The 26,950-nt window shown below is 35.9% G+C and overlaps 1 protein-coding gene and 1 long non-coding RNA gene across 5 annotated transcripts in view; one reads left to right on the top strand and one right to left on the bottom strand.

Moving 5' to 3' along the window:
- Positions 1–20,530, bottom strand: part of clip1a (CAP-GLY domain containing linker protein 1a) — a 50,827-nt gene extending 30,297 nt beyond the window's left edge. For 3 of the 4 annotated variants that reach the window (XM_067406369.1, XM_067406368.1, XM_067406366.1), the window contains exons 1-8: positions 20,383–20,530; positions 14,674–14,900; positions 12,131–12,630; positions 10,769–10,893; positions 10,464–10,680; positions 8,463–8,660; positions 5,292–5,395; positions 4,930–4,990 (exon numbers count right to left, since the gene is read on the bottom strand). In XM_067406369.1, the coding sequence (XP_067262470.1) occupies positions 4,930–4,990; positions 5,292–5,395; positions 8,463–8,660; positions 10,464–10,680; positions 10,769–10,893; positions 12,131–12,630; positions 14,674–14,764 (1,296 nt within the window). In that variant the 5' untranslated portion in view covers positions 14,765–14,900; positions 20,383–20,530. Of the gene's footprint in view, positions 1–4,929; positions 4,991–5,291; positions 5,396–8,462; positions 8,661–10,463; positions 10,681–10,768; positions 10,894–12,130; positions 12,631–14,673; positions 14,901–20,250 lie in introns of all 4 variants that reach the window. The other variant, XM_067406367.1, reaches the window with a different exon arrangement.
- On the top strand, positions 20,488–26,638 carry LOC137033907 (uncharacterized). Its single transcript, XR_010896884.1, has 3 exons — positions 20,488–20,616; positions 24,813–24,914; positions 26,288–26,638. It is a non-coding gene; the product is annotated as an uncharacterized lncRNA (long non-coding RNA).
- The last annotated feature ends 312 nt before the right edge of the window (positions 26,639–26,950 follow it).

A 26,950-nucleotide genomic window follows, 5' to 3' on the forward strand; every position in this document is an offset into this window, starting at 1 on the left:
AGAATCCCCCTTGTGAGGATGTCACACCCTCAACAGGTCAGTGAGCCAATAAGGTGTCGAATTTTCGGAGGGGAACTTTATGATCCTTTGTCTTCTAGCAGGGTGTTTTGCATATGAAATTGGATTGGGTGTTAAGAGAAAAACTTTTAAGATTCTTATAATACTAATATTTAGCAGAGTTAGAAAAAAATATAAATGTAAATTAACATACAGGAAATTTAAAATTGCAGTTCATAGATACCCAACATGCTATAAATGTGATCTAAGTTAACTACAGTGTCCAATTCTGAATAATACCCTCAAATGAGTCTGAATTGATATATACGCAAAACAATGTAAAAGGAAAATCATGAGAAAGGAAAATTGGATACATGTTTATACATCAAATGATTTTATATATAGAATTAGAAAGGGTTTACTTGTCATTCAAAGTGAAGTTAGTGAAACTCTCTCTAAATTCCTTTAAGTTGTAAAACCATCTTATCTTGATGATTTTTTTTTTTTTGCGATGGAAACCAGAGGCCTTTTACATTTGCATTTCTAGAAACTCTACACATAGTTTGCTTGTTGAGTGAGGGGTATTGTGGATTATTTAACATCAAAATGGCGGTCTTGGCGAGTATTCATGTAAACATGTCAGTTATGTTTTAAGTGAACGTAAACAGTTGAGAAAGAAAACGCCTGTGTAACATTATAATGGATCCGTGCGTCAGGTCTTAAAGTGACAGCAGCCTAATAAACCTGCTGGCAAATTATGAGATAATATTAAAAATATCTATATGGCAGTTTTTCCCCATTGCATCGATGTCAAAATTGTGACCAGTGAAAAAACTTTGGAAAACCACTTGCCACAGTGGCTGTTGAGCAAAAAAGTTAATGTCAAGCCCTGTTAATAATCAGTTGAAACTGAGCAAACTGACAGCTCCACTAGTAGTAATGAAACGATTTATCTTGAACTGTCATGGAAACTAGCATGTATAAACCTTAATTAAACAATTTAATAATCAATTATAAAGGAATTTATACCTGTATGATATTATGTTGGATCAGCGGTTTGGAAAATGGATGGATGGAAGATTCAGCGACGGGCGCCACCTTCAGGTCAGACGCAGGAATGCGGCGAGCGACTCTCACAGTGCATTAGGGGTAATCGCTAGCCGTTGAGCATACGTCGGTTGTACCCTCGTTATTGCAGTGCATTATGTGATTGAAGGAGTGCACTCGATAACATCCACTACGGTTTCAGACACCACTACAAATGGCTGTACCCTAAAATAGTGCCATATTTAAGGGTATGGAGGTGATTTCAGACACAGCCTTTGGCTTTCCTGTAGCTTAAACAGTAGAGCATGACACTAGCAATGCTAAGGTCATAAGTTTGATGCCCAGAACAAGAACTGTTAAAACATGATAAATTAATTAAAGCAGCCAAATGCATAAATGTAATGTAAATCTCTAAGATGATTCAAAGAACTAGGATGCAACTGAGCTGAGTGAAAAAAAATGAAGGGACATGAATACTTTTTGACTGCACTTCACGTATGTTTAGAAAGAATTTGGGTGACCAGAGGCCAGAAATATTTGATATAAAAAAAGAAAGAAAATAACTAACCCTATACGATTTCTTGCCTCCTACAAATTCTACAGAATGTCACATTTCTGATTTTAAGTGACTCAAGAACCAATTCAGAGTAAAGAAATTGTGTATGTATAGAGAATGTAAAGCATCTGCACTAAAAGTCATTGTCTATGTTGCTGATTTGCATGTTTTATAACTTAAAATCATTAGCCAAAGGTTTCTTAAATTTTAATGGATGAAAATAGTCCAAAAGCTATTTTTGAATAAGTAGGTCAGGACATGAAAACAACTCAAATGAATGATAATGAAGGCTGGAAACAAAAGTAACTTAATCAAAAACAGGACAAGAGAAAACAAGACCAGATAGTATAAACTAAAAGACATTTTCTTTTTTTATAACAGTTTACTTATTTACTTCATTTAGTATGTTGGGTATCATCCACATGCCATTTTAACTTATAAATAAACCACACATGACAAAACTGCAGATAAGGTGAGTGCTTGGTTATATTTCAGTGGTCAGTCAGAACAATTTAAGAAGCATCAATTTAGTGAACCATTAGTAAGAATATTACACCTAAATTTTAGCAGGTAAACTCTGTATGACTGAAACCAACAAATTGTAGAATTTAGATAGTATTTGAAACAGCAATGCGGGGCATAAGTGTATGACTAATTGTTTAAATGCATGTATAAGTTAACTTGGGACAAAGCACTTTATCATCACAACACTGGACAAATTCAAGACCTTTCTCATTATGGAAAAACTGGACTCCCCTTTATGTGGCAAAAATACAAATCAGGGAATAATTAATTAAAACTAAACAGCTACTATCAGAACTGTGGTGTAGTGGGCTGTGCACATTCTCACATGACATATACAGTGGGTACGAAAGTATTCAGAACCCCTTAAATTTTTCACTCTTTGTTATATTGCAGCCATTTGCTAAAATCATTCAAGTTCATTTTTTTCCCTCATTAATGTACACACAGCACCCCATATTGACAGAAAAACACAGAATTGTTGACATTTTTGCAGATTTATTAAAAAATAAAAACTGAAATATCACATGGTCCTAAGTATTCAGACCCCTTTGCTGTGACACTCATATATTTAATTCAGGAGCTGTCCATTTCTTCAGATCATCCTTGAGATGGTTCTACACCTTCATTTGAGTCCAGCTGTGTTTGATTATACTGAATGGACTTGATTAGGAAAGGCACACACCTGTCTATATAAGACCTTACAGCTCACAGTGCATGTCAGAGCAAATGAGAATCATGAGGTCAAAGGAACTGCCTGAAGAGCTCAGAGACAGAATTGTGGTAAGGCACAGATCTGGCCAAGGTTACAAAAAAATTTCTGCTGCACTTAAGGTTCCTAAGAACACAGTGGCCTCCATAATCCTTAAATGGAAGACGTTTGGGATGACCAGAACCCTTCCTAGAGCTGGCCGTCCGGCAAAACTGAGCTATCGGGGGAGAAGAGCCTTGGTGAGAGAGGTAAAGAAGAACCCAAAGATCACTGTGGCTGAGCTCCAGAGATGCAGTCGGGAGATGGGAGAAAGTTGTAGAAAGTCAGCCATCACTGCAGCCCTCCACCAGTCGGGGCTTTATGGCAGAGTGGCCCGGCGGAAGCCTCTCCTCAGTGTAAGACACATGAAAGCCCGCATGGAGTTTGCCAAGATGGTGAGAAATAAGATTCTCTGGTCTGATGAGACCAAGATAGAACTTTTTGGCCTTAATTCTAAGTGGTATGTGTGGAGAAAACCAGGCACTGTTCATCATCTGTCCAATACAGTCCCAACAGTGAAGCATGGTGGTGGCAGCATCATGCTGTGGGGGTGTTTTTCAGCTGCAGGGACAGGACGACTGGTTGCAATCGAGGGAAATATGAATGCGGCCAAGTACAGGGATATCCTGAACGAAGACCTTCCAGAGTGCTCAGGACCTCAGACTGGGCCGAAGGTTTACCTAGACAATGACCCTAAGCACACAGCTAAAATAACGAAGGAGTGGCTTCACAACAACTCCGTGACTGTTCTTGAATGGCCCAGCCAGAGCCCTGACTTAAACCCAATTGAGCATCTCTGGAGAGACCTAAAAATGGCTGTTCACCAACGTTTACCATCAAACCTGACAGAACTGGAGAGGATCTGCAAGGAGGAATGGCAGAGGATCCCCAAATCCAGGTGTGAAAAACTTTGCATCTTTCCCAAAAAGACTCATGGCTGTATTAGATCAAAAGGGTGCTTCTACTAAATACTGAGCAAAGGGTCTGAATACTTAGGACCATGTGATATTTCAGTTTTTCTTTTTTAATAAATCTGCAAAAATGTCAACAATTCTGTGTTTTCTGTCAATATGGGGTGCTGTGTGTACATTAATGAGGAAAAAAATGAACTTAAATGATTTTAGCATATGGCTGCAATATAACAGAGTGAAAAATATGTATATATATATTTATATTATATACACACACACACACACACACACACACACACACACACACACACACACACACACACAACTACTACTACTATATGTTTTTGAAATTATGCAATTATTTGAGCAAAAATTTAGTAATCAAAATTACTAAAAAGTAACCGTGTAAAATACTTTTTTTTCCTATTTGAATATATTTTAAAATGTAATATTCCTGTGATCAAAGCTGAATTTTCAGCATCATTACTCGTCTTCAGTGTCACATGACCCTTCAGAAATAATTCTAATATGCCGATTTGCCACTCATTTATCATCAATTATTATTGATGCTCAATTATTAATAATGGTTTATATTATTATCAATGTTAAAAACAGTTTTTGACACTTAATTTTTGTGGAAACAGTGATAAATTTTTTCTTCGGGATTTTATGAATGAAAGTTCAAACGAACAGCATTTATTTGAAATAGAAATCTTTTGTAATATTATAAATGTCTTTGCTGTCACTTTTGATTAGTTGAATACGCCCTTGCTGAATAAAAGTTTTGAATGGTATTGTATGACGGTTTCCACAAAAATATTAAGCAGCATAACTGAAGAATTTCTGATGAATCATGGGACAAGGAGGAAAGAGGGAGGGGGGAGGTGCCTGACTTACAGTAAGCTGCGGTCAGACTAGACATTGAACATGCAAAACTGCATTGAACAAGATGTGTCACACTCTAGGACTTCTGTTTTTAAATGAATAATATATAAATAACAGACATGAATACATTTCAAAATGTGAAAATATACCATCTGCTTTCCCACAGCACTCAAACCTGCAGCTTTGAAGTTTGTGTTCTCTGAATTCAGCCAAGAATCATCTGTGATATTAAGAGCAAAAAATTAAAAATCTTGAAATACCTCCAAATCTCCTTTGGTAATGCAAGCTTCCTCCACCCGAAATTGCAGGTCCTCCACCTTCCTGTTTGGGACAATTTTTTAAAATTAATTTCAGCTTGTATTTCCATTTTATGTTCTTACTCTTACATTAGTTGTAAGATTTTTTTATTGCAGGGTAATAAATAATTTTGGACAAATGTATATATTCACTGTGGCATCACTATCAATGTTCCATATCAATGAATATTGTGTCTATTAGCTCTAAAGCCATCTATATGCAAAATTTTTATATTTGTAAAAGTCATGAAGCCATAAAATTTAAATTGATATCGTGGGGTCTTTAATATGATTAGATCTTCATAAGTGATTCAATAATACTACACCTCTTCTCCTCCTCCAGCTGGTTGAGCAGCTCCACCTTCTCTCTGTCTGCAGCCTCCACAAGCGCTCGCAGCTGGTCCATTTTGGCATCAACCTCCAACACATACTACATGAACAATTCAAAACGACTAGATTAATCTAATTTTATAACTTGCATCAATATTAGCTGTAAGAAAAACAAATGAACTGAATGACTAAATAAATAGAAGCTTATTGTGCAACTAAAATAAATGTATTACAGACTTTTTATTTTGATTTTTTTACAGTCCATGAAAAGGTTTGAATTTTTTAATCAGTGATAGTAAAAATGAATGTGGGCTTTTGGTCATTTAAAAGACAGACTTACATATGATCCATATAAAATAGATTTTACAACCATTACAACTAAAAAAAGAAAGTGTCAAGCGGAAGTAACAAAGGGAAGTGAGACTTATTAGAACCCTAGCGCCTGAGCGCACAAGCACAGGAGTGCCCATTCTTCCCTTTGCATTAGTTTATAACAGTTTTGTCTAATAACAGAAAGCCAAAGGCTATAATACTTTCCATATGCCATCAGCATTCAGCAAATACACATTTACATAACTTAAATCTTTGAATATCTAATAAACATTTAATTCCACAAACTGCACAGAATCTGGCAAATCCAGTTAGATCTTCTGAATTGCTCATTAAAGCCTGCATAAAAACATGTGATGGTCTGTCTGTGTGAAGTATTCAAGTCATGTGAAATGTATGCAGAGAGAAGAGTTCTGCAGTCACTAGACATCCACAATAATTTCTAGGTTGATTTCAAAGTATGCTGGACTATATCCAGTTTGCCTCAATCTCATATTCATGTCAAACTCACTGTTTGTATGCAAAATTAGCATTATTGATCTTTTGATTCCCATTGTGCACAGATTTACCAGAGTGCACTGTTGGACCCAGTTACACAAACACATCCACTGCATCACAAATGTTCCTTAAAGGGAAAGATCACCCAAAAATTGTGAATGGGGGGCCGTGTTTTGGAGCCAAAAATAATGCATCCATCCATTAAAATAAACAAAGTAATCCATACGACTCCAGGGATTAATAAAGGTCTTCTGAAGGGAAGCGATGCGTTTTTGTAAGAAAAATATCCATACTTAAAACTTTATTAATTCAAATAACTAGCTTCCGGTGGACGACCGTACGCAGAATGTGGCAGAAGAATCATCATTTGACCTGACACACAACGTAATGACGACCACGGAGGCGCAGAGGGTAAAGCAAAACAAATCACCAGTCACGGATTATAAGTCTAAAACAATCATTTTTAAAGAGAAATGTCAGAGGATTTCAATATAAGAAAAGAGGATCTTAAATTTGTTGCCCAGCCCTTTTTGTCTGAACCGCGAGAGGCGTCTAAGCTAGAAAGGTAGTAAAGACATTTAAAGACAAAGACGTTGCTTCATAACATTAAAGATGCCCTAGAACCAGTTTTTACAAGATGTAATACAAGTCCTGAATGTGTCTGTGAAGTTTCAGCTCAAAATACCCCATAGATTTTTTTTTTGTTAATTTGTTAATTTTGGGGCATCATTACATATGCACTGATTTAGCGCGCGGCCCCTTTAAATCACGCGCTCCCTGCCCCCCCCCCGAGCTCTCGACTATAATACAGTGACTTTACAAAGTTCACACAGCTAATATAACCCTCAAATGGATTTTTACAAGATGTTTGTCATGCATACTGCATGCATGCGTCAGATCATGTGAGTATAGTATTTATTTGGATGTTTACATTTGATTCTGAATGATTTTGAGGCTATGCTTCGTGGCTAAAGCTAACATTACACACTGTTGGAGAGATTTATAAAGAACGAAGTTGTGTTTATGAATGTAAGACTTTAACCACATTTAACAGTACATTAGCAACATGCTAACGAAACATTTAGAAAGACAGTTTACAAATATCACTAAAAATATCATGATATCATGGATCATGTCAGTTATTATTGCTCCATCTGCCATTTTTCGCTATTGTTCTTGCTTGCTTACCTAGTCTGATGATTCAGCTGTGTACATCCAGACGTTAATACTGGCTGCCCTTGTGTAATGCCTTGAACATGGGCTGGCATATGCAAATATTGGGGGCATACATATTAATATGTTACGTATGTTACGTAACAGTCTGTGTTATGCTGAGATTCGCCTGTTCTTCGGAGGTCTTTTAAACAAATGAGATTTATATAAGAAGCAGGAAACAATGGTGTTTGAGACTCACTGTATGTCTTTACCATGTACTGAACTCTTGTTATTCAACTATGCCAAGATAAATTCAATTTTTGATTCTAGGGCACCTTTAAGGTTGAATCACTGTAGTCACGTTGACTATTTTAATGATGTCTTTACTACGTTTCTGGGCCTTGAAAGTAGTCGTTGTGTTGCACTCTACTGAAGGGCCAGATGGCTCATGGATTTCAAACATATCTTAATTTGTGTTCCAAAGATTAACAAAGGTCTTATGGGTTTGGAGCAACATGAGGGTGAGTAATTAATGACAGAAATTTCATTTTTGGGTGAACTATCCCTTTAAAGTTATATAACCAGTCTTAAAGAAGTAAATTAGATGACTAACTTGTAAGACCAGTCTAAGCAGTTTATGCTTAGACAGTGAAGTGAAGTGAAGTGACGCTTATCAGCCATTGGTTACACTGTTTATCTGCTTTTTATTCATCTTTTTATTTACTGATTTTTTTTTGTAACTGTATGGCTAAAGTAGTTCAGGTCTCGACCGTATTACTTTATCATTAGTAATACTTCTTACTTTATCTTCTTACTTTTTACTTTGATTCTTTATCATTTTGCCAAATTATTTCAGTTATTTCAGAGAAGCCTATCACAGCAAAAGATTTGCATTTCAATGGCTCAAACCTGTGTTACTAACTCAAAAATTATGTTCTGGAAATAGCAATGAAGGCCTGAGAGGGAATGCGTAATAATATAGCTCTAACAGAAGAGTGTTTTAAGGACACAAAACTGAGAAATAATTTCAAATAAAACGTGTAAAATTGTCATTGACGACCTGCTCGGTATTGTGGCTGCATTACCACCTCAGGTGTGCATTATTTTTCCATAATTCAACAGCCCGTCATCAAATTAACCCTTACTTCATCATAAATAAAAAAGAAGAAATAGCTGGGTCTAACCTGCTCCTGGCCTTCTCTTAGTAACGTAAGCTCCTGCTCCACTTCGCCCACATGGCTGGTTGCCTTGGCAACCTCAGCTCTCTCCAGGTCACGCTCTGCCAGGAGTTGCTCAATGTGTTGCTGTTTCTCCTTCAGGGCCTCCTGAAGTGCCGTAGTGCCAGAGATCTTCCTCGCATACCTTGTGGACGTCTCTGTCAACTTCAGAGAAAAATCCATTCAAGAACTTAAAATTACTTCAGATGCTGTATTTCCTACACTCACTTAATATAAGATTTTCTCAGTAATGTGATATCATCATGTCCATGATTGATCAGACATGACCCTCACTCTAAATCAAAACTTAGTTACAGACATTATTGAAAGTTTACCTTTGCAAAAGGTTTTCGCAGTTGAGTCTATCTTTCCCAGTTTGTATCCAATTGTGACAAGCAATTACACCCTATACTGACACAATTATGCACTCTGTTGGAAATAAACAGCCACTTCCCAAGTGTTAGAATGCCAGGAAGGTATGCAATGACGATGTTCTTCCACAACTAAGAAGTGCAAAATATTTGGAAAACTTTTTTATTCAAAGACAAAGTGGCGTTGATCTGTGCTGACATTGATGTATTCATTTTTATTTATAATATAATCTGATATGCTGCGTTTTTCAGAGTGAAGCACGAATGGATTTGGGAATGCAACATGAACCACTTTCACTTGTAAATATGATTGGCACATGATTCAGGGACATGGAAAGATTCATGGAAAGACGAATTCTGATTTTAACCATTACTGTTCCAGAGTTATTAGCAAAAATTTACATTTGCTTTTTACAGCACCAACTTGTGGCAGATTCTCACCAAATTTAATTCACAGCTTAATCTAGACACCTAAGTATTTGCTAAATTTTGCAAAGGTCAGCCGATCCGGGGTGCGTTTCCCAAAGCCAACTATGGACACAAGTTTGGTCATTACCAATGGAGTTCAATGGAACTTGTGACTATAGTTGGCTAACGATGCTTTTGGGAAACGCACCCCCAGATTTGATGTTATACGCTGCTGAAATTGTTTGTTTATCCAAGTGATATTTGAAGAATATCTTGGCACCCATTTTCAACTTGATCGATCGTATGGATAGAACGTTAAAAGCATTTTTCTGTTGAAGTGCTCCCTATGGGCAGAATTTGACCACTTGGCATGTGTCCTCAGAACATTCAGCTGTCTGATGATCAAGTTTCATTGAGTTTGGACTTTGGCAGATATAGGTCTATTTGTTAAAATGAGCAATGGCAGACTGTTTAATTTGCTAATTACTTCACAACACTTGAATGTAGCAAAAAAAAAAAAAAAAAAAAAAAAAAGTTCTAGCATGGTCTAGATTAGACGTTTGGTGAAAATCAGATGAATGGCCTAAGATGAGTTCGACAAAGTTTTTTTTTTTTTCGAAATGAAAACTGATATGAACTTATATGCATTTACAAAGTAAGCTATTTAGTCATTAATTTGGATTTTGTGCACACAAGATAAAGGAATATTACTGAACATATCATATAATATCTGCTAAACAATGTAATGAATTAAAACTATAAATTATAAAATTATAAAACTATAAATTATATAAATTATAAACTATAAAAAAAAAAAAAAAAACGGAAATTTGCTTATTATATCTGGTGCATTTTATAACAAGCCTCATTTGGGTAAAAAGTAAGCCATTCACATGTTGGTTTCCCTGAAATGGTGCACACTAAAATTAGTGAGATTGTTAAATTAATTTGTTCTAGTGAAAACTTTGCTCTATTTGTTTGAGGGACTTGGATTATAATCTGGCTCAATCAACTGAGCTTGACAAACATAAAAAATAATAACAATAACTGATGGCAAAACCCATTTTGCAAATCCATTTTAGTGCTGTTAGTATCCCAAAAATTACACAGCTTTAGCATGCTTAAAAGGGCCAAAATATGTTACCAAAAATAGGGATGGTATGCATGTGAGGTGGCATTTGTAACTCACCAGTCCTGTACGGCTCGGCTTGCAACTAGCAGAAGAGGCCACAGAGCTCATGGAGCTGATGGAGGAGGCACTAGGGCTACGTTTCAGTCCTCCTGGTGTGGTCGAGGTCTTCCTCACAGTGGTCTTTGCCTTCGCTGGGGTAGTGGAGGGAAAGCCTATACGGGTCACCTTGTGCACTGGCGCAAAGAGGCCATACTTGGGCTGACAATGGAAATACCTGATGATACACAAATACATCCATGTAAAACTCCTGATGTTCTTTCTAGACAGTCTGCGTTTACTAATGTAAGAACAGGACACAGTACCTGGTTCCAGCCACAGCACCATCGTTCTTTCCCAAGGGCTCATCCAGCTCAACTCCACACCATTCACCCTTAGCAAAATCGGTTTCGCCTAAGAAACGCACTACACCAGCTTTTGAGCCAGCAACCTAAAATATGCAAAGGAAACTTAACATGCATTGTGATACACAGGATTACTAAAGAGTGCTTATGGAATATTTGTATTAAATGGAGACTGCAGGACATGCCAAGTTCTGAAAACTATGCTTAAGACCAATTCACAATGCACAGACAGACGTCAACAAACACAGACATTTAATTTGGTCGTTGGATTTAGAATTTTATGAAAACTTCCCCAACAGACACCGATACACTTCGAGTCAGAATGTCTTTGCGTGTCATTTTTCACCTGAAAAGAGGCTGCACAAAACAAAAGAGATTGTAGGTGAAGCCATGGTTGCTGCGACGGGAAAGACGAAAAACTTGAATTTATGCAGTTTGATCTAAACAAACCGTTTTCTTAGAAAGATTAAAGACTCCAGCTTTGATATTTGTTCACTCTTTATAATAAAATTCAGTTGCACTGACAGTAATTTCTTAATTTATGTCAGGAGTGAAAAATAATCAATTGGTAACTTATGATAATTTGAAACAAATTCATATTCAGTCACATCTGCTGTGGTTTATTTGTGTTTACACAGCTGCACTGAACAGCGTCTGTTAGGGCTTTTAGTCCAAAAGTGCACATACTTGGAGAAATATTGATAAATATTAAACTAACTTGTGTAAATATATCAGACAGAATCATAATTTCTATTCATTATCCACTGATTTATGCAATCTGATGACTACTGGCGGATTTCTGCGCTCTCGTTTGTGTTTTCACTTCCCAGAGAAATGTCTCTACCCATGAAACATGGAGCTAATAAACACACGATTACAACAGTATATGATTGGTATGTGATTTTCATTAGGTTTGTGGTATTTTAATATTAATAAGGATGTTAACATTAGAGTACATCAGAGTTTGTTGGCGTTTCATATCACACTGCTCCAGACATTCCAAGAACCGACAAACGCCGATTGAACATGTTCAGTCAGGTGAAAACAAACCCTGACCAATGCCAACAAATGCCGTCAGGGGTAACGCACTGATCCGACAAATCTCGACGAACGTGTCTGTCTGTGTTTGTTGGCGTCTGCCTGTGTGATGTGAATTGGCCTTTAGTTAATGTAGCTATTCCTCATTCCCAGTACATACAATTCAAAGAATCAGTGTAATACAGAACAATTTACAGTCACGATTATGGAGAAGCCAATAACGCTTTGACTGACCATCTTGAGAACCTTGAATTATCCTAACTTGACACACAATAACACTCTCACCAGCACTCGATCATTGATCTTCAGCTCCCGATCCCCTTTCTTTACAGAACCAGACTCTGACAGATTGGACACCGATTCACTTTTCGACCGCACCAGATCTGAGGCAGGTGGAGCTGTTTTAGTGGGTGTGGCTGGTTTCTTGGTTGAAGCAGATACTGATGCATTAGAGGGGGTAGGTGACGCCGCACGAGACGGAGGAGCCGTGGTTGTCTCATCCGCCTCACCTTCAGTGCGTGAAAGCTTGGAGGGACGTGTGAAAATACCCTTTAATGCTTCACACTGAAAATAGCGCACACCAGACACCGAACCATCATTTTTTCCAATTGGCTCATCGAGCACAATGCCAGCCCATTGGCCCGGAGCAAACTGAGTCTCTCCTAAAAACTGAACAACGCCTGGTTTGTTGCCATTAACCCAGACACGATCCCCGATCTTGAACTGCTCGCCTCCATCTTGGGCTTCTGCTGAGGATTTGTCACTTTGAGTTGGTTTAGAAGCACCTGTTCCAAAGGAAGAAAATAAACAGGCTTTGTTCAAAATTCCAAACTACCATACTGCACTAACTACTGTCTGCATGGTTTACAAATGGATTTTTATCAAATTGGTATTAATTTGATAAATAACTATTGTCATATATCCACACAGGCTGCATCCCAAATCACATACTTTCCTACTCTAAAGTAGGTTAAAAACCGTATTTGACAAGAGTAGTACGTCCGAATTCACAGTACACATAAAAGAGTGGACAAAAAGTACCCCGATGACGTACTTCTTCCAGCGAGATTATGAAGTTCGCATACGATGGACACTTTACTATCCCATGAGGCCACGGGAGAGGATTTGTGAATGGCGGTGAAGTGACGCAACTGACGCTGGTAGGTCACATGATAATGACAGCATGGCGAATGTACATCTGGATTATATTCATACTTCACACTTATGCTATATAGACCATACTTTAGCAGGCATAAAGTAATTACTTATTCAAAATAAGTACCTACTCGATAGTATGTGATTTCAGATACAGCCACAAAAACTCAAGTCTTCACAACAACCCGTCGAAATAAAAGTCCAGCTTAACTTGAAGAAATTGTGACAGAAATAATATTACTATAGAACATTTGCATCAACTTTTAATAATAATAAAAGATTAAAACTTTATTTAAATAATATCAAATGTTCATCATTTAATTTTAACAGTAAACCTCTGTTGTGCAGCACTTTTGTCTGCAAAAAAATAAATAAAATGAATTGTTAAATTATGATTTGATTACATTTTAAAATATTAATTGAACTGTGAATGTTTTATGCCTTCATTTGATTACCACTGTTTTTGATAATACGTTTGTATTAAATCATATATTCAGAAAAAATTAAAACAGACAACAAAGAATGTTTGAAAAACTAAACCATGTCATAGGGCACTATTATTATAAATAGAAAAATTAAGAAATTATTAAACTGTTACATTTTCATGAATTAAATTGATTAGGCATGCTTTTTTATTATTAAAATGTAATTAAACCATTAAAATGGAATCCATAAAAATTAAAATGAGGAAAAAACGGAATCCAGAAAAATGGCAAAATGAATTTTAGGAAAAAAATAAACCAATTTCACAATTTTATTTGACTGCAGAAAAACATTGTTACATCAAATTTTAAGCTACACAAATATGGAACTAAAGTGCACCTTAAAGGATTAGTTCACTTTCAAATAAAATCTCTAAAAAAATTCTACTTACGGAAAAAATGGAACTGAAATTCGTTCCGTAAGTCGAATAGGGAAGGCATAGGACATACAGCGTAAGCTTTTTGAAGAATACGAAAGTGCAGTTTTGGCAGAACCACTTGGAAGGCGATCGTTTGTTAATATAAAGCATATACATTTACATTTTTTTCGAAAATGACAAATCGTTTCTCTAGATAAGACCCTTATTCCTCGTCTGGTAAGCCCTTTGAAGCTGCACTGAAACTGTCATTTTGACCTTCAACCGTTTGGAGGCCATTGAAGTCCACTATAAGGAGAATAATCCTGGAATGTTTTCATCAAAAACCTTCATTTCTTTTAGACTGAAGAAAGAAAGACACTGACATCTTGGATGAGATGGAGTAAATTATCAGGAAAATTTTATTTGAAAGTGAACTAATCCTTTAAGGTGGTGCACTTTATAAGCAAACCAGACGACGGACTAAATGCAAGTGGTATTGCCTTTTCTTGATGCTTTTCTTATGATATTTCAGGAAATAACCACAGCAAATGCCCTTTGGAGATGACATTTACATGTATTAATTTAGCAGATGCTTTTATTCAAATGTGTGACAATGCTTCTCATTTTTACTTTCAAAATAACAATTTGAAATGTTTATCATTGCATAACTTTTATGGATTCACTTTCTTTTTCCAACTGCATTACACAGTATGCAGAAGAACAATAGTATTCCACTCCTAACATAGTCATTTACTACTAGGGTAGGCTACATTAGAAAGTTCACAATAATATCACTTATATTTTTATATGTAATAAAATGGATAACCCTTACCAGCAGAAGATGATGTCTTTGCGACCCCAGCATTGGCTGGTCTACCAATTTTGCTGGGCGCTTTGAGTCCACTGGGTTTTGATGTGCTCATTGTTGCTCTGAAATTGCCGTTTGTCTATACTTGCACTTTTCCTCTCCAACAAACATTGACTGCTGGGGTTGAAGCACCAGTGTATGAAGAAAATTTTTTAATAAAAAGTGATGGAGAAAGGGGAGCAGCAATGTCTCTGGAAAGAAAGAAAGAGAAATATATCAGCCCATTTAAACAGTCTTGCTTTTTGCCATTTCAGTAACTTTGTGTTCATGCAACACATTTGGTTTCATTGGTATGTTGAAAGTGTAAAGCCTATTTCACACTGCAAACATAAGCAATATGTAACAACAGGCTTCTGTTTTTGTTTTCTGCTGTATAACAGAGCTGTTCCTCTATACAGAGCTGTTACAGTGAGTATTTCATTCAAATGAAGGCCATGATATAAAATGGTTATCAGGAATTAACCATTGAAAACAAAACCCAGTCATTGAGCTTGTGCTGAAATAAAGTTAGTGATGCTTTAGCAATTATAAAGGGAATGTTCTTTGCTTGCTTTCTGAATTTATTCCCAATTTAAATAAAAGTGTGTTTTTCATGCTGCAACGGCCATGTATAAACTGCAAAGACAACAAAAGAGTTACAAACACATTTAAATGCAGGAGTAGATCTGCTAAATCATTGTTTTGTCACTCCTGAAATTGCTTGGCGAACCTGTAGAATTCATTGTATTCCACTTTAAACTGCAACACACAGTTGCCCAATTGGATAATTATCTTTGGTGGTTGCCTTAGACAAGCATTAATACAATAATTGAGAAGTCAGTTGATACAAACCATGGGACAAACAACCTGTGCAAAAAGTCATTTGCCAATTCAAAATAGAGAAATGAGGAAAGCTCATGGAAATGTCAATGAAAATTCTTTCTTTCATTAGTCTCATAAAAGTTTAAAACCATCAAGTAAACTGTACTAGGCCACTTGAGATGGACTGACCCATAAACAGAGTATGTAAAAAGCCATATCTTTCCTTAAAGCAGATTATCATGATTTAGACAAGCCCCCAAAAAATTACATAACAGTGCTGAAATAATCCTCACAGAGTGAAGTGACATGATAACTTGGCTAAACACACTCTTGGACACATGCTGCACATGCACTACAGATCTGAAAAGCTGCAAGTTCTTCTGTGGACCACAAATATAACAACTAATGAACAGTGAAGATCCTTTGATGCAATTATAATGATTGATTTTTTTCCAGTTATTGGCCAATAATTAATCGGCTGCTGATATATCATGATATAATGTGTACCTCTACTAAAAGGCTGTGTATAAAAAAAAAAAAAAAACTCTTTTAGAGTGAAGTGCATTTTGAGTTTGAGCCACTTATAACATGCATTTGTGAAAGCAGCAACATATGGTTTCACTTTAATCTACATTCACAGACTTTTTCAATATACACTATCTCACCAGACTTTACACCATTTCACCAGACTGAAAATGGTTTATAAACACAGAAACTTAAAGGCCTCCTTATGGTTTTCCACCAAAAGACATAAATATCAGTATTGTCATTTTATTACTTTTCACTAATTAAATTACTACAACAATTTATTACACATTATTACCATTATTATTATTATTATTATTAATAACAATAATAATAATAATAATTATTATTTTTTCTGGATGTCTTAGATGTTTTGATATTAGATGTTTATCATTCTGCAATTCAAATTAGGGATGCCCATTAACAACGCTGACACATGGGCAACTAAAGCACAAAGAATTTATAGTAGAATTTATAGAATTCTATAGTGTTCTTATTATAATGTTATGTAGATTGGCTGCACATCTTGCACTTAAGTGTATTTTCATAATCAAATTGATTCCAGGCATCACTGTGTGCTTTCAAAGCCATAGTTTCACTTTAGCTCTTAATTTCAGTCGCAAGACTTTTTCCACTCATGTGCCATATTTATCACCATCAGAGGGGCAAAGTAATGGATTAGAGTAACTCGTATTTGTAAAGTAACTGGATTTGATCCATAACAGGGACTAGAATTATTATTGTTATTTATTTATTTATTATTATTTTTTTACAGATCAAGTTAGCACCGACTTTACCAAATGTACCATTCACAGACATATATTTAATCCTAATCCATCTAATCCATTTACTGGCAAAAGTCCACCAGTATGATTATTAGAGACGCTGGTATAAGATGGATTGTGGATCTGTAAAAATGTTTTCTGGTACCTAGCATGGATCAAATCCAATAACCTCTGTTTGTGTGTTTTTGTATTCACCACCATTTCTTTGCCCTGCTGATGGTCATAAAAAGGACACAGATCAAGCACAAAAAAGGTATTCAAAACAAACAAATGCTATACCACTTTAACTACTTCAACTGACAATGTTTGTTAAGGGACGTGCGACAATGGAAAAACAGAACATTTACAGATTTATCAAAGGCTCTGAACAAGACATATTGCTTTGATCAGTAAAGTGGTACAAGTCCAAACCCAAACCACTACTGTACATTTCAGCAAAATAACAAGAGAGCAGTTAAAATATCCTCACTTGAGGACAGTATCAATGACCATGTCGGTATCTGACATGAAAAGTTTTTGTTTAGCTTTTTTAAATATTGGCTCATATTTTGTTAAGCAGATAACATTGAGTATTTTCTTTACCATAAACTTAGACACTTTAATATTTACTAATATTACTGATTAAACTGCACTGACACTATTGGATGAGAGCATAAATTGAACAGAATTGAGATGATAATGACAATAACTTTGCACTGAATTCAACATTGAATTGAGCTAAACAATGACACTATATCATTCTGTAGAGCTGCTTATGAATTCAACTCGTTTCATAATTGATGAACTTTGTAACATTGACACTGTAGGCTAATTGAGCAGAGTTAAAACAACATTGAACTAAACTGAGCTGGATAATGACACCATCATCTTTTGTATCACGTATCAAACCAGCAAATTGCTGAAATCATGTGACTTTGGCGATCCGATCCACTGATTTGATTCGTAAAGCTCCGAAGCTTCATGAAGCAGTGTTATGAAATCGGCCATCACTAGATATTGTTCAAAAGTCATTATTTTGTATTTTTGGCGCACAAAAAATATTCTCATCACTTTATAACATTACTATAGATCCAATGTACTCACATGAACTGATTTAAATATGTTTTTAGTACCTTTATGGATCTTGAGAGAGAAAGAACCATTGGTGTCTATGCAGGCCCTCACTGAGCCATCGAATTTCAACTAAAATATCTTAATTTGTGTTCCGAAGATGAACGAAGGTCTTATGGGTGTAGAATGACATGAGGGTGAGTAATAAATGACATTATTTTCATTTTTGGGTGAACTAACCCTTTAAACAATGGCCAATTTGGAAAAATAATTGTGTTTATTGGTCGATACATCAGTGCATCCCTACTTAATATCCATTTTGTCTGAAAGAACAACAATAGTGCATTAAAATGATGAATATAAACAGATGAAATGTGTCAAACTTACGATCCACTTCACATTAAGGGTTTGTAACTACAATGTACTAACCTTTAAATTAATGCCTTTAAATTGACTTATTGTGTACATGCATGTTTTTACGTAATACTTACATTTAAAACAATACCCGTTGGTAATTATTTCTATAATTCTATTACAACTTAAATGGTGCAATATGTAATCATTTCTGTCTGCTAGAGGCCTATTCAAAACAAAGGCGTAGCTTTATTACGCCAAGTTTGAGCAAGAAATCTTGGGACATGTGGTCTTCATCTCAACGGACGGTGCAAAAGAATAGGAATTGGAGTCTAGAAGAAATCATGTTCATGGATGCGATTATTAACATTACTGTAGTATGAAGCAGAGCAGGAGCGAGTGTTGTGGGAGCTGAACGAGGAGCTGGAGCGATTGCACAACACACGCCGTGAGCAGCGGGACTTTTATTATGACACCGTCACCGCTTTTCCGGTCATGAGTATGAGGTAATGCAGCTCTGTTTATCATATTAGATACATTTGAGAGTGTTGAAAATGATGTTATAACGTTACTCTGTGCGTTCACTCGGCGGCTGCTGTGAGACACTGTTACAAACTGCATTAAGATAGATCGATTTTAGAATATCATATTAAATGCTGGATGGCTTGTGTTGATAAATGGCATGCAATTAATTTTAAAACGTATTGTATGATGGAGAAAATTATATATTGCTGTTACTACAAACAAAGCTGCATCTGATCATGCTATATTAGCTACTTCACAAAATAGTGTTTTTCTCTGAGGCATGGTAAAGCATGAAAATCAAGAAAATTAGATTTAAACAATAAGACTAAACATGTTCAGCTATATAACAATTATTAGTTTTCGGTCTATCAATATATCAAAACAGTTGTTGCCTTGTCATTTAAAACATGTAAATATTAAAGCGTCTTTGGTGTTTCCATGGTTTCTACAAAATAAAACCGGAAACGAGGGTAACGCTGGTATGACGCAATTGACAGGCAACTCCTCACACGTCACGGAGCCTTGGTTAAAATTGCAATTTTCTCATGATTTACAAATAGTTGCAAACATTTGGGATATTGTAAGTACTCAAGTGAACAAAAATATATAAACACTGGCCTAGTGAAGAATCTTACATATTGCACCTTTATCCATAAACCTAACCATACCACCAAACCTGTATCCCACTTCAATAGCAGCACAAGTGTTTTGACATTGACCCAAGTAGGTCTAGTTAAAGAAAACTAAAACCTAAACCTTTATAAAACATGACAGACAACTCAGAATTCAAATCTGCTCGACTCTTCATGACACCAACATTATCTGGCTCTTTATCAAAACAAGGTCCTGAAAACAGAGACAAACAGTTCCAAACTTGAAAATCCATTAACAAAATCCAATCTTGTCCAACATGCGACACATTCCCTCAAAAACTAGAATCGTGTTATTTGGCATAAACTGCAGCATGTGATAATTCAGGCGCCACATCTGGGGCTTCAAAATCTGAGCCGATTTACGCTCGAGCTTGACAAGTTACCAAGTCCGATTCAGGATTTCAACCAAAACAACCACCCAATATATGAAGAACGGGATATTTACAAAACATATAAATAAACTACTAGTTTGACGACGAACAGTACTTAAAGGTTTGCACTTTAAAAGCCCAAACGAGTAGCTTTAATGAGTTAGTTTTGAAAAAAGAAAAGTTTAACGCAACCCTCACAAAACAACACGACGTAACAAACATCAAAATGCTATATATTGGCGTCATTTGACTTTCCCCATTCAATTGCATGCAAGTTCCGATACGCAATGAACATGGAGAAAGTTCCCTAGTCCTTATGACGACTTTCCGCAATGTCACATCTTGACTAACCGAACCAAAATAGAGAGCCGCAGTCAATAACAGCTCGGCGCTAGTCTGCGCACATCAACGCGTTTAAACACAGGTCCTATTTACAAAGAACAGCTGATGACAAATCTAATGCAAGGATAAGGTTACCGAGTGCTGACCGAGGGCCGAGAAAGCAACCTGTATTAGATGGGAAATTCTGACTTAGCAACTTCCGATGGAAAACACGATCTCCGCGACCCCCGCTGAACAGAGCTCTTCACCCACACATCGCGTGCTCACCTGAGGTCTCCTGGCTATCAAAAATCAACTGCGCTGAATTCTCTTCAATCTACTTAGCTTGACGCCTGCGTTGGTTGAGGATTTAACCTGGTGCATTCAAGCACCCACTTCTGTAGTGACACGAGTGGCGTAATGACGCACTGTCTCCGCTCCGCCCATTCACAGCAGCGGGAGGCGGGCAGATGAAAGAGCAAACGCGGGAGATGTACAGCAGTGAAGACATCAAACAATGATGTAAATCAGAACTACACATGCGCTGAATACAGTCTGTGCAATTAAATACTAAAACAAAGTATTAGAAGAGATGAATCAATTCAAAACTATTTGAGACGTGTTGACTTTTGAGAATATGTAGACAAAATTATGGGGGTGTTTTTCATTCTGCTTTCATTTTAGTTTTAGTTACCGGTACATTTTTAGTGGGCTCAGTGTTTTTGTTTATTTATTTATTTTACTAAGTTTCAGTTTTAGTTCATTTTTAGTTATTTTAGTACTTCAATATAAATTAAATGAAAATTTGAAATTTTGCCCTGGCAACTGTAGCTGAAATAAAATAATTGTAACTTTATTTATATTTTATTTTTATGGTTTTAGTTAACGATAATAACCCTGCTCTCTATACTGAAAAAGCAGTAATTATACTTACATTTTTAGTGCTTTATACAATAAGTAAATATCATTGCAAGTTTCTTAAAAAAATTCAATTATAGGCTACAACTCAGAGGATACAGTGTCAGTGAATTAAATGCTGCATTAGTTTCTTAGAAAAAGCAGTCTTCTTTCAGATCAACACAATTGGAGTTATATTAAAAAATATCCTGGCTCTTCCTAGCTTTATAATGAAGGAGGCATGAGGTTTTGAAGCCCAAAAAAGTGCATCCATCCATCATAAAAAATAATCCATATGGCTCCAGAGGGTTAATGAAGTTTCAAGGATTATGGGGGGTTCATGTTCATAACCTTCTTCTCATAAGATTGCATAATGTTGAATTTTCATGAACTGCAATGTTTTAGGTTTTATGTCAATGTTTTATGATACATGATGATACGTATTATATTTGTTTTTAACTGTCTACATTTGCATTTTTAATAATATTCATGAAAAACTTAATTAAATTCAAAGAATATAAAGCATTATTGAGCAAAATATAATGGAATAAATAAAAGCACAAGATGTTGGAAAATAAGTATAAGGTGTTGTTTATATTTACTGCTAAAGCTTATAATAGCAGCATTTGATTCAATACAAACAACATTTCTGTTGTTTCTGAGGAACAATACAAAACACTTACACTTATTCTGTTATTTCCATATGGCAACATATAATAAAGTACCTTAAAATAATATTTTTTTCCAATTTTTTTTTTTTTTTTTTTTTTTACAGCACTTCAAGTTAAGCCATTATAAGAAAAGAAACAGCATCAAATATTTTTTTCTACAGATTTATCATAATGTGTGTGGTAGAGGGTTAAAGGTGAATCAGTTTTAAGGGAAAGGGTCGATGTGCAATCTAAAAATCGCAATGATTTGCATAATAATGTATTTAGAAATATATATAATATTATTGACCATTTTCTTAAATAATGGTTAAAAGTGTTGAAATGTGATGTTGACGTGATTCTTTCTTCTTTTTTTCAATATTTAACGAGTACTGATGAGTTGATTTGCCCCTCCTCACAACCTTTTTTAAAGTATGAGGTTATGATGCTATTTTTACACAGGATTCTGGAAATTCTGGACAATTTTTTGTTTGTTTAAAACAGAGATCACAATTCGGCTATGATTCTAAATAGACAACTAAACAAAATAAATATGTAATATATTTACTAGAGCTGATGTTAGTTGCTGCAGTTTATTTAAAAAAAATATTTAATTTTCTTTTAAATTTAATTTGAATAAATGATTAAATGATGATGATTCAATGACTCACTCACAAAGACTTCACTTGTGTCAATCAGTGATTTTGAACTAATCTCTTAAAGAAACGCTCCACTTTTTTTGAAAATAGAATAGTTTAACTCCCTAGAGTTAAACAGTTGAGTTTTACCGTTTTCGAATCCATTCAGCCCATCTCCGGGTCTGGCAGTACCACTTTTAGCATAGCTTAGCATAGTTCATTGAAACTGATTAGACCGTTAGCATCTCACTCAAAAATGACCAAAGAGTTTCGATATTTTTCCTATTTAAAACTTACGCAGCAACTTACGATATTACGCAGTGTCTCTCATAAATGTCTCCATGATTGCAAGGCACGCTCCCTGTGCAAGCAGAGGGTCACAGGCACTGCATAATAACATTGTGCCTGCTGCACCCATGGTACAGCAGCAAAGTTCCTTATTATGCCAGAATGAGAGTATAGTTCCTAGCCATATCAGCCTAGAAAATCACAACTTTTCATTTTCCGTCGGCCTTACATGATGTAACTACAGAAGAGTCAAGTTTTAAATAGGAAAAATATGAAACTCTTTGGTCATTTTTGAACAAGATGCTAACGGTCTAATCAGATTCAATGAACTATGCTAAGCTATGCTAAAAGTCGTACAGCCAGACCCGGAGATCGGCTGAATGGATTCGAAAATGGTAAAAATCAACTGTTTAACTCTAGGGGAGTTGGAAAATGAGCCTATTTTCAAAAAAAGTGGAGTGTTCCTTTAATGAATGAATAAATGACAAATACGAAAAGTCACTTGTTGCCACCTAATGGCATAACGATGTAACTGATCATTCTTTATTTATGTTCAAAAGGCGATTTACTCTATTTCAATCGATACCGTTGACGTCAGTGTTAATACCTAAACTATAAACTTTTATCCAATTACTTCTGAAATAATTTGAATTATTGTAAGAAAGAAATAATGATACTGTGTGGAGGAAAAGACTGTGTGGCCATTTTATACCGAGAGGCCTACATGACAGCTGCTCTCTCTGAATTAGAAACGCATGTTTCGATGTTATCGTACAGCTTATTACTTGTCAAATATTTAATAGACACAGCTCGAATAGTTGTAATTTAAAAGTAGATCACGTGAGTGTTTGAATCGAGACAAGATGGCAATCCTTTAATGATTAATCGTGCAGTATACAATACAGTTGCAAGAAAAAGTTTGTGAACCCTTTCCAGCAGTGACTGAATGATTTTGAAATCCATATTTTCACACTGAGGGACTCAAACACAACTATTAAAAGGTTCAAACATTCACTGATGCTCCAGAAGGAAACATGATTCATTAAGAGCCGGGGGGTGAAAACTTTTGAACAGGATGAAGATGTCACAATTTTTCTTATTTTGTTTAAATATCATTGTTTTTCATTTAGTACTGCCCTTCAGAAGCAACAGAAGATACTTTCATGTTTCCCGGAAGACAAATTAAATACAATTTACCTTGATATTTGAATTCAAATTTTTCACCCCCCGGCTCTTACTGCATCGTGTTTACTTCTGGAGCATCAGTGAATGTTTGAACCTTTTTTAATAGTTGTGTTTGAATCCCTCAGTTGTCCTCAGCATGAATAGATGTATCTCAAAATCATTCAGTCACTGCTGGAAAGGGTCTAAAATGCAAAAAATGCTTGAAAACTGATGAATCTGCAGGAGCTGGAGGATTTTTCTGAAGAACAGAGCTCAGTTTAACTGCTCAGGACAAACAAGAGACTCATGAACAACCATCACAAAACAAAACAAAAACAAAAAAACAGTCGTAGATCATCAGGTAACCACACGCAGTATTGAGAATCAATGGTTCACACACTTCTGAATGGGGTTATTTTAATAAATTCAGCTATTGTTTTGTCTTGTGAACTAAATGCAAACATCTTTTATGTAAAATATCTTACTCAGGAGTCAGGACAGAACTAAATTTAAAAAAAAAAATAAAAAAAAAAAATTGTATGATCTGTGTTATTTTATAAAAATTATTCACATTTTCACAGATTCTGCAAGTGGTTCACTTACTTTTTCTTGCAACTGTATGTCGATGGAAATGCAGTCTCTTTTTAGGCTTGACATCGTTAGACAGAGTTTACATTAAATCCGGGTAAACATTAAATCTGGGTGATGGTAATTTCACCGTAAACGCAGTTTTATCCACATAAAATTTTAAGTTATCACATCTATTCAAGTAACGGTTTCTGTACAGATTTTCGCCAAAATGTCGGTTCATCCCAGTTAATTTACCTGAAGTAGTTTGCTCTGATTGGTTCCGTGAACTCGACGCTACGAGTTGAGCGCCTCACAGAAGCCCCGCCCACACAGTGACGCTGACCACTCACGAAGCCAGCATTGGAAAGCATTATAGAACGTGACGTCACAATTGCACTCTTGTCACTTTTCACATTCTTGATTAGTTTGCTGAATGTTTTCTACTGGCATTTCTTGCAGCGTATTTAGCATTTGAAAATGGGTTCACTCATTTCTTGTGTTAAATGTGTAGATGGTTCTGACAGTTTACACAACTGTACACCAAAGAAGAAAGGCTGGAGAAAAGAGAAAGGCAGGAGGAAGGGAAAAAACAATAAGACCAGCTCAAGTCAAGGTGAGAAAGAGGACCAGACATGTACTATTTATTAAGTTTTCTTGGGGAAAACTTCAAAGTTCAGTTTTTTTTAAAGTGTGATTTTGCATTATTAATAAATAATGCACGACTGTGAACTAAAAACTTTACTACAGAATTCAGAAACATAATATACTTGACTTATAATGGAGAGTAAATGCATTTAAACAGATGTATTACCTCAGATTTTTATTGAAGTTTGTAAGCTGCCTTTACAAGTCCTAACAAGGTGAAATTGCTCAAGAATAATAATTATGCCTTTTCAAAGCAACTTTACAGAAAATGCATGTGTCTTCATTATAATTTATTGTGATTTGTTATCAGAGGTGACTACTGTGTAATGGATTTCAGAAATGTACATATGCAAATCACACAGTTAGCTAACAATGAATTCATAGACAGTGTTGGGGGTAAGGCATTACAAGTAACTTGAGTTACGTAATCAGAATCTTTTTCAAGTAACTGTTAAAGTAACATTACTTTTTAAATTTACAACAAAATATCTAAGTTAATTTTTCACATTTATTGACTGACAGCTTTCCAGTCCCCATGTTGATAGGAATAAAGGTCAGAGGTGTTGTGTGCGCTGTGTGAACAAGATGGTTATTGTAGTTCTAGACTAAATGTGAACATGCATTTACTCATCTCACTTGCAAGAAAACATTCAGTATTGCTCTAAATTAATAAAAACAGTAAAATTCAATCTCAGAATTACGCAAACAAGTAATAATTAACTGTATTAAATTACACAAATATACTTTATGTATTTAATCTCACTTTATTAAGCAATGTTTTTGCTGCTGACCATCAGTGATCTAATTCAACAATACTAATAAGCAAAAATTACTTTATATTAGATTTAGAAATCCTATTCTTTAATCCAGTTTGGCAGCACAGCTGAAAGGTTCACCTTCAGCCTAAGACTTATTCATTTCACTTTTGGTGAGAAAGGGCTTTAACATTTGCAAAAAAAATTTTTTTAATAACAACAACAAAAAAATCTGACAAGCAAGCCCAGCCCAGGTGAGAAAAAGTAAAGCAAAAGTAATGTAATGCATTACTTTTCATATAAAGTAACTAACGCAATTAGTTCCTTTTTTAGGATGTAATGCAATATTGTAATGCATTACTTTTAAAAGTAACTTTCCCCAACACTGAGCATAGATGCATGTTGAGAAACTGAGAAAGAGGAATGCACGAATTTGATGTGTAAATGCCCCAAAAACTCGCTTCATAATTTACAGCAAGCTTAGTTGCAGTAATATGTGTATCCAGTAATATATATGGTTATGAAATCTTTTATAAATAGTATTTCATTAAAAATATCTTTTGGTTGATATCATTTGCCTCTTCAGATCTGACTTCTCATCATGCCACCAGTGAACCTGAAGTCCTCCCAGTTGCAGAGGAACCTGTTTGTGCTGAAGTCAACGATGAGTGGAGTGATGAGGTTTTCCAGGATGTAGTCGGAGATTTGTCCGATTGGAGTACTGACGTCCTCAACGCTTTGAGCTGCGTCTTCTCAGCCTTTCATGACAATACCCTCCAAACTTCAGTCTGTGTTGCGACTGACTTGAGTGTTGACATCCCCCGAGCTACAGTCAGTGACTATAGAGCCAATGTCCCTCGAGTTCCAGTCCGTGTAGTGGCTGACTGGACTGTGGATGTCCCCCACGTCCCAGTCTGTGTCATTTCAGACTGTAGAGTCGATGTCCTACAAGGTCCAGTCTGTGCGATATCAGACTGTAGAGAGGACGTTCCTCAAGCTACAGTCTGGGCGATATCAGACTGTAGAGAGGACGTTCCTCAAGCTACAGTCTGGGCGATATCAGACTGTAGAGAGGACGTCCCTCAAGCTACAGTCTGGGCGATATCAGACTGTAGAGAGGACGTTCCTCAAGCTACAGTCTGGGCGATATCAGACTGTAGAGAGGACGTTCCTCAAGCTACAGTCTGGGCGATATCAGACTGTAGAGAGGACGTCCCTCAAGCTACAGTCTGGGCGATATCAGACTGTA

Source organism: Chanodichthys erythropterus, chromosome 13 (assembly GCF_024489055.1).
Source record: "Chanodichthys erythropterus isolate Z2021 chromosome 13, ASM2448905v1, whole genome shotgun sequence".
Lineage (NCBI taxonomy): Eukaryota > Metazoa > Chordata > Actinopteri > Cypriniformes > Xenocyprididae > Chanodichthys > Chanodichthys erythropterus.